We start from the raw sequence: 8,109 nt of genomic DNA, 5'->3' as shown, positions 1-8,109 counted from the left end.
ATTTAATTTTGGAGGCATGGATTTGCAACTGAGCCATGTTGGAACTATATATTGTTTTACTTTTTGTTCACTTAGGTTTGGTTCCCATGGATTTTTTTTTAATGAATGACCTCTACAGAACCACTGAGAATTATAAATCTTGTTTGTAATGTAAATATTTCTACAATGAAAGTAAATCAATTTACTTGATATGATAGAGATACTTACCTGGTCATTGCACACTCCCTATATCCAACTTGTTAATTTGGAGATTTTCTTTCTTAGACCACTCCAATATCCATATATCCCAACTCTCTGACATTCATTCCATCTCTGTTCTAAATGTTGGTTGCTAAGAATTTGGATTTGAGAGTAGCCTAAATGTGTGGAAGTTGTTTCAATCTTTTTGGTTTCTACTAATTTATTGACCATATTATTAAAAGGTTTATGGTAAGGTTCAACAACAATTGTTTTATCTTCTAAAATTTTTGCTCTAAAGTATCCAAATTAAAACTGAGCTGGTTCATGAGATGTGGTTTTCCTGTAGACCTATGTTTGTGGGAGGATTCAAGAGAGGTAAATGAGAAGGTGGTGGTTTGGTTCCTAAAGGTACTTTATTGGCTGCTGATATATTGGAAGGTTTCAAAATTGTGATCACCTGAGAGATGTTTTGCTTCACCCTAGCTAGGCTCTGGGATCCTGTTGAGGTTGTCATGATCTCCTTTGGTGCCTAGACTGCGTATCTTGTTTTTGCATTAAAAACATTTTTTCTATCCATCCCTATTTTTGCACCTATGACTCTGTTTGCTAATGAATCTCTTGCCCTAAGGCCGCCTACTTTCGTTTGTCCGTCTTCTAAAAGCTTTAGTTTTTTCTAGGGTTTCAAGCCGTTTGCCATCCATTGTCCATAGTGACTCCATTTGGATCTATTTTGATCTTATCTTTGTATAGTGGTTCTGCAATCCTTTGAATGGAGATCTTCAAAATCTGTTGTTATTTTTTCAATTTTTGAATCGTTTTCTTTACGAAGTTTGATTAGGGCTTCAAAACTGTTCTTGCATGCCACTCTGCTGTCATTTGTTGATTTCAAATTTCCGTTGTATGCAGCCCTAACTTTCTGTAAATAAACATTTTAAAAATTCCTGGCTCTGAACAGAATGGTTTTTTCATCTTTGTAACTGATTTTTTTGTAGGTCAAACTGTTTTTTGTGCAGGCAAAACTTTTTTTTGCCTTTTTTGTAAGCATTATAATAATTTGATTATGTTCTTAAAGTTTTGATTTTTCTTAAAATTGGTTTCATGATAAAACAAATTGTCCTCACCAACATAATGCAAAAATAAAATAAGATTGTATACTATATTTTGGAAAATAAATAAAATAGTCAAATGTATATAATTATTATTTTTTTCTATGTATAATATAAAATTTTAACTTATAAAAAAATTTGAAAAAGGTTATAGCTTTTAGAATTCCAAAAGGCCTTAACAAAGATTGTAGAAGTCAATATTGCAATTTACTTAAATTTTTAAAAATTGCATTTTGACAATATGACAGATAATTATTAATAAAAAATAATTAATTTATGAAATTGCATAAATTTTATTAGATTTAAGTTAAAAATAATATTGTACATACATCTAACAAAATTATAAATTTTACAATGAAGTATTAGTGTTATGTTTTATTTTAAAAAATATTTGAAATTAGTTCTTTCTTAAGTTTTGTTAAAATTTAAAATAGATTTATGTTAAATTAAATTCAAAATATATATTTTTAATTAAATAAATTATTTTAAGTTCAGATTATGCTTATAGAAGTTGGAAATTAAAAGTTGTTACTCTATCTAATATAGCAGAGAAATCAAAATCAAATCTAAGATGGATAAAAATGATTCCAAATCAAATCGTCCATGGAGATGAGGGACTAGTCTAATTCACTACTTTCTTTACATACCATTTTTCTTAAGAGAAGTTATCTTAAGAATACCCAGATTATTATTTCATCGAATGTATAAAATATAAATAAATTGTTATACTCCATCACATAAAACTTAAACTAAACATTATATATATTAAATTTATTTCAATTCTATAAATTCAATCAAACATTCATTATTTAATCTCAATTATTAAAATCTAAGTTTCTAAATGATTTAATTTAACCTTGCCTCATACATATTGTGAGGTACTAAAACATAAACATCCACTTTGATAGCATTAACAACAAAAATTGACATTTCCTGCTTAGATTTGTATTATTGTATCTTACTCATTTTCTTATTCAATGTTTATAGATGGGATCTAATCAATACATCATGTTTGACAAAAGGCAATGACTCAAAGAGCTCTTATTCAATGTTTATAGATGGGATCTAATCAATACATCATGTTTGACAAAAGGCAATGACTCAAAGAGCTCTTGTTTATTATAGTGATAAAGTTTAATAGTATATAACAAAAATGGGATTTAATCAATACATCATGTTTGACAAAAGGCAATGACTCAAAGAGCTCTTGTTTATTATAGTGATAAAGTTTAATAGTATATAACTTATGAATTTTGTTATATATTTGTATGTAGAATTTTAATTAATTAGCATTAATTACAGAGGAGTGAAAAAGCTATTTCAAACTTAGTGTGAAAATATAATATTATCATTAATATAATTAAATAATATAATTAATGTACTACGTTAAAATTAATAATCTATAAAATTATAGTATTATTATAGATATTATTTATTTCTATATTTCATTAGTAAATTTGAAAAATGTCTATCAAATGTAATTAAAATAAATTAAATCTAGCATGTTTTACAAAGAATCTCATTAACATTGGAACAACAACTAGAGCACGCTCAAATCCTCCCCCTATTTTCAATGTAACCAAACATTAAGTCATAGATTTCTTGAAAATGGTTGAATTTTAAACACCGTCAACACAGAACATGAAATGATATAGAAAATGCACTAGCATAGCTAACACGGGGCCAACAAATAAAACCCATTTACTTGTCAAACACTGTAGACATGATATTATTAATTGCTTTCCCTACAGGAAAGGTATTTTGAGCAACAAATGGTGCATAAAAAATAAACCATTCATATTATATTGAAAACTGAAAAATTTATAGCAAAGCTGAATTGCTGCTGATTATTTTACAGATTAAGTAATCAAATAGCCTTTTCTACCATTAGATCAACCATATAAACTAGATATTCAGCATTCATGGAATGCAAATTTGGCAAAATAGGAGAACATCCAAGGCCATTTTTATCACAAATTTTAAGTTCTGATAAATGCAAGTTACGATTTCATCATATATGTTTGTACTATCCATCAACAGTACTATATATATACAGCTACAAATCATGGTTACTAAAAAATTAAGCTATTATGCCACACGAAGATCCTCCACTAATCAAAGGAATTTACCAGTCATCTGCACCTTTAGTTGCACCAACAATTACTGCAATAGCAGAAAGAACAGCCTGCGAAAAAATATTTCAATCAACATGTTACCTATTGCAGTCGGGAAAATTATCCGACAAAAACCAAAATTTGAAAACTGGCATGAAATGTTAATCAATGTAAGAGAAGATTCAATCCACTTCTTAAAAAACTTGTCTTAGAATGGGTGTATTCATCAAGAAGAGAGCAAGGTATAACATAAATATTTGCAGAATGAATTTCATCTAACAGTTGGTGTAAAACATAAAAATGGCTGCAAGCAGTATTTTTACTCTACAAAACATGCAGTTCCACAAGCCCTTGTACACTAATGAAATCAAATGTGTGTTGAGAAACATGTGTCTCAACCTTGCAAACTCTTTCCGGAAAATTCTAGAATTTGTTTGTGGTAGTTTTCCACATGTTTGTGTTAAAAAAAGGTGTATGAGTTGTTAAAAATGCAAGGTTGCATGGGTACGTGGGTACGGGAACGGGAACGGGTACGGGAGCGGGTACGGGTACGCATATTTTTCAAAATAGGGGACTGGGGTACGTGTGTAAGCCTAATTTTTTCTATATAATTAATATTTTATAGAAAATATAAAAATCAAAATATTTGTCATGAGTCATGACATTGAGCATTCAAAACAAGAAATTTGAAAATATAAGCCATAAGTCAAATATATATATATATATATGCTATTGCTGAATGTTTAAAGTATTTGTCATTATTGGGGACGGAGGTACTTGGGTATGTCAAACTTACTTAAAAATTACACTTTTATATTTATAAAAAATCTGATTTTATGAGTCATGACAATGGTTTTTCAAAACAAGAACAGTGATAAAGTTTGCAAATGTAATGTACTGTTTTCAGTTTCAGATTTGCTATATGTTTGAAATAATAATACATGATAAATGCTTAGATGCATAACAAAGAAGGCAGACTTCAAACATGAACAAGAAGATCCTAAACCATATGACAATGACATATTGCAAATGATAAACTTTTAACTTGAACAGTGATAAAGTTTATTGTTAATGAGTATCAAAGTTTCAAACTGATTTGGTATTGAATTAAGTTTGATAAGCAACAAGCTAATACAAAAACAAAAAACCAAAAAAAAAAATCAGAATCTTAATCAAGGTCCTTAGCTATGATGCTCTCCACTGAGTACCCGGTACGTGGGATACGTGTACCCGGTACTTGGGTACGTGGGTACGAGTACCAGGGGTGTGGGTACGAGTACCCATGCAACCTTGTAAAAATGTGCCTTGTCCCTAGTAGAATATAGGTGGGCTATTTTTAAAGTATAAACAACGCATTACATGACTTCTATGAGGGTCTAAAGTAGGGGACAAAATTATGGACGGGAATATTGTTTTAACTTGGTTGTTTTCCCATCTTGGAGTTACAAATGTCAAGAATGGGTAACATGTGGCATGATTGTTTTGCCCATGGTTTTGTAAAACCACAAGTGGTTTTCAGGTTGTTAAATCACTATACAAGGAGGGGTTTGGGGAGGCGTTCGATCATTGAGTTTTGTTTGCAAGACTGGATGCTAGAAGGTGTCTTTCTGAGCTTGAGTTGTGGTGATGCACTCCTGTAAGAACTTGCATTGCAAGTGTATTGTAATCATCTTGATTTGGTAATACATTATGCGAGTTTTGGAGGGTGGGGTTTCTCCACAGTAATCATTGTGTTATGTGCTTATTGTGATGTTTCATTTATGCATGTTTATTTGTCCATTGAAATCTCTATAATAGTTAGTTGAATTTGCATAATTGTCCTCTCAAGATTAGCATAGGAAGCGATTCCGCGCACCTTTGCTTCCTTACAAGTGGTATCAAAGCCTAACCAGTTTTGGTTCTACTTGTTGGGTATAGGGTTTTTTGAGCTAATCAAGGCTTGAGTGGGAGCTTTTGTAGAGGTTTTCATTTCTGAGTTACAGGATTGCAAAAGATGGCAAGCATATCAGAGAGGATTGATGTAGAGAAGTTTTCTGGCACAACCTTTGAGATGTGGAAGTTGAAGATGAAAGATCTATTGATTGATCGAGATTTGTGGGATGCGATTGATGAGAATAAGTAGAGGCCCACGAATCCGACATCAGCCGCACAATGTGATGTGACAGACAGAAAAGCTAAAGGTCTCATCAGATTGTGTCTTGCAAACTCAATTTTGATAAATGTCCATGAAGAACCTACTGTGAAGAAGCTTTAAAAGAAGCTAAGTGAGATCTATCAAGCAAAATCACTTGTGAACAAGATTTTCTTGAGGAAGAAGTTGTATTCCTTGAGAATGGAAGAAGGTGGACAAATTTTTGAGCATCTAGAAAGTTTTAATATGTTGGTGACTCAGTTGACCTCCATTGGGGTGTCGATGGATGAAGAATAAAGGTGCCAAATCTTGCTATGTTCGTTGCCAGACTCATGGGACAGGCTTGTCATGGCCATAAGGAGCACTTCAGTTGTCTTGAAGATGGAGGATGTTGTTGGTTCTCTACTTTTTGAAGAGATGAGAAGGAAGGTCTCTCTAAATACCGAAAAGGCTTTGAGTGGTCGAGGAAGACTAAAAGAAAGATGCAAGAACAAAAAGCAGCATGGCCATTCTAAGTCCAAGAATAAGGGGAGATCAAAATCTCCTAGTAAGTCCAAGGCAATCTGTTGGAATTGTGACAAACCTAGACACTTCCGAAAGGATTGCAAAGAGGAAAAGAAGAAGAAGAAACAAGATTCTGATTCTGAGTCTAAGAATGAAGATGGAGATGCTTTCATCGTAGCCTTGGCCACTCATGCAGGTGACAATGCATGGTTGATAGACTCAGGTGTATCCTTCCACATGAATTCTAATAGAAATTGGTTTAGAAGTATGGAAAATTTGATGGTGGTAAGGTGCATTTGGGTGATAATTCAGTTCTTGATATTGTTGGTCGTGGAAGTATTCATGTGAAATTTTTTGATGGTAGAATTAGAAGATTTGATGGTGTCTTGCATATCTCGAGACTGGCAAGAAATTAATTATCTATTAGCAAACTAATACAGTTTATTGAAGTGGGTGTGAAAATGGTGAGAGGTGCTATGGTAATAGCAAGAGGAAGCGAATTGGGTATGTTGGGTGGATATTTTGCAACCAACAGTTTTGGGTAAAAATTCAGTCGCAAAATAGGATGACCAGCCACAGCGTGTGAGACATAGTCTCTCCTACCTTAAAGGGAAGGCTCCCCCTTCTCACCGTTCCTTGGATCAACTTAAGGTAAGCAAGAAGTCAAGAGATTTTGTAAAAAAGGTGTTACCAATATCCTTTCTTCTTAGCTTTCAAAAAAGAATCCATTTACTCGTGGAGCGAGTAATGGGCATGATGAATCTCTAACTACACTTCTATCAAGAGCTAGAAACAGTGATATCGATAAATCTTCACTAACTCAAAGGCTACCTGAAAATGTTGCAGTTTGACTCTAAGTCCAGTCGTACTTCTATATGAAAAGCTTTACAATTAGGGCACAAAGACTCCTAAAAGTAAGAACACTTCACTATTTTGCGAATTAAGAAATAAGTATAAGCTATAGACAAAATTTCTAGTTATATATTTCCACAACTACTCTCAATCAAAACTTCGGCTCTGATTACTTCTTAAATCCCTATGCTCTTTTATTGAACACAATAATAACATGAATCAAGACAATAGGCACAAATTATAGTCAAAGCTTCTAATTTGCTCTCACAATTGCTTCCAGTCAAAGCTTCGAATCCAATTGCTTCTTTTATTCACTTTTCTCCCAAATTTGTACTACACAATCAAAGTTATGCTTGCACAAATGTGGCAGAGCTTTTTTTGCATACAACAACAGATGATTTTTACAATGAGGGGGCACTCCTTTATATAGGCATAGGAGTTGAGAAAAAAATGGAGTAAAAAGTGGGAGCAACTCAACCAACTTTGACCTAGTCTAACTAAAAGAGAAAATATAGGGTTACATGCAACTCGCATTACATGTTTTACATACATATATAACTCGCATTACATGCAATTATACATCTTCATGTAATACATCCTCTTCAATTACAAACATGAAATAAGAAGAAGAAAGAAGATGAAAGAGAACTGAAAAAATCCTAGGGATTGCTCTGAAAGGTCTTGTACTTGGCGATGCTATCCCAGATGATAACAAGATCGGGAGTTCCTTTATTTTGTACCGCTGCATTCATCTTGATAACCATGGTGTTGCGTCTTTTGATAACCTTTGATTGTCTTTGATGAATTGTCCATTGTCAAATCTTGATGTGATCAAATTTTTTCTCGTTTAGGTTGTCGTGAATTCTTCTTTGTAAATCAGTACAAACTGGAGTCTTTGACACTTCGAAAACCTTTTCGATGGTGTCCGGATGTAAACTCAAAACAACTTTCCATCAACACCTTTGCCTCTCTTTTTTTTTAAAGTAAAGTGCTTGGAAGGATGAAAATGCTTTGAAACATGAAAGTGGAATGCATGGGAATGCGTGTGAATGAAGACTGCTGATTTTCAAACATGATTTAGGCTTTCAAGACGTCATTGCACAAAAAGTGGATTACATGTAAATGCAACATGCAACAAGGGATGAAGGGTGAGATGGAAAGCAAAGGCGAACGGTGGATGAGCTTTTACATGTAAGTGTAGATGAAAGAGATGCAAAGCATG

The 8,109-nt window shown here is 32.8% G+C and overlaps 1 protein-coding gene across 1 annotated transcript in view; it reads right to left on the bottom strand.

Annotated features, from left to right (window-relative positions):
• Positions 1–3,059: 3,059 nt before the first annotated feature.
• Positions 3,060–8,109, bottom strand: part of LOC149553088 (uncharacterized) — a 74,032-nt gene continuing 68,982 nt past the window's right edge. The window contains exon 4 of the mRNA XM_089788603.1: positions 3,060–3,471. Within this exon, the coding sequence (XP_089644729.1) occupies positions 3,412–3,471 (60 nt within the window). The 3' untranslated portion in view covers positions 3,060–3,411. The remainder of the gene's footprint in view (positions 3,472–8,109) is intronic.

This window comes from Cupressus sempervirens, chromosome 6 (assembly GCF_028749045.1).
Source record: "Cupressus sempervirens isolate cs-2001-9-10 chromosome 6, ASM2874904v1, whole genome shotgun sequence".
Taxonomy (NCBI): Eukaryota; Viridiplantae; Streptophyta; class Pinopsida; order Cupressales; family Cupressaceae; genus Cupressus; species Cupressus sempervirens.
This window is presented reverse-complemented; position numbering and strand designations above follow the sequence as displayed.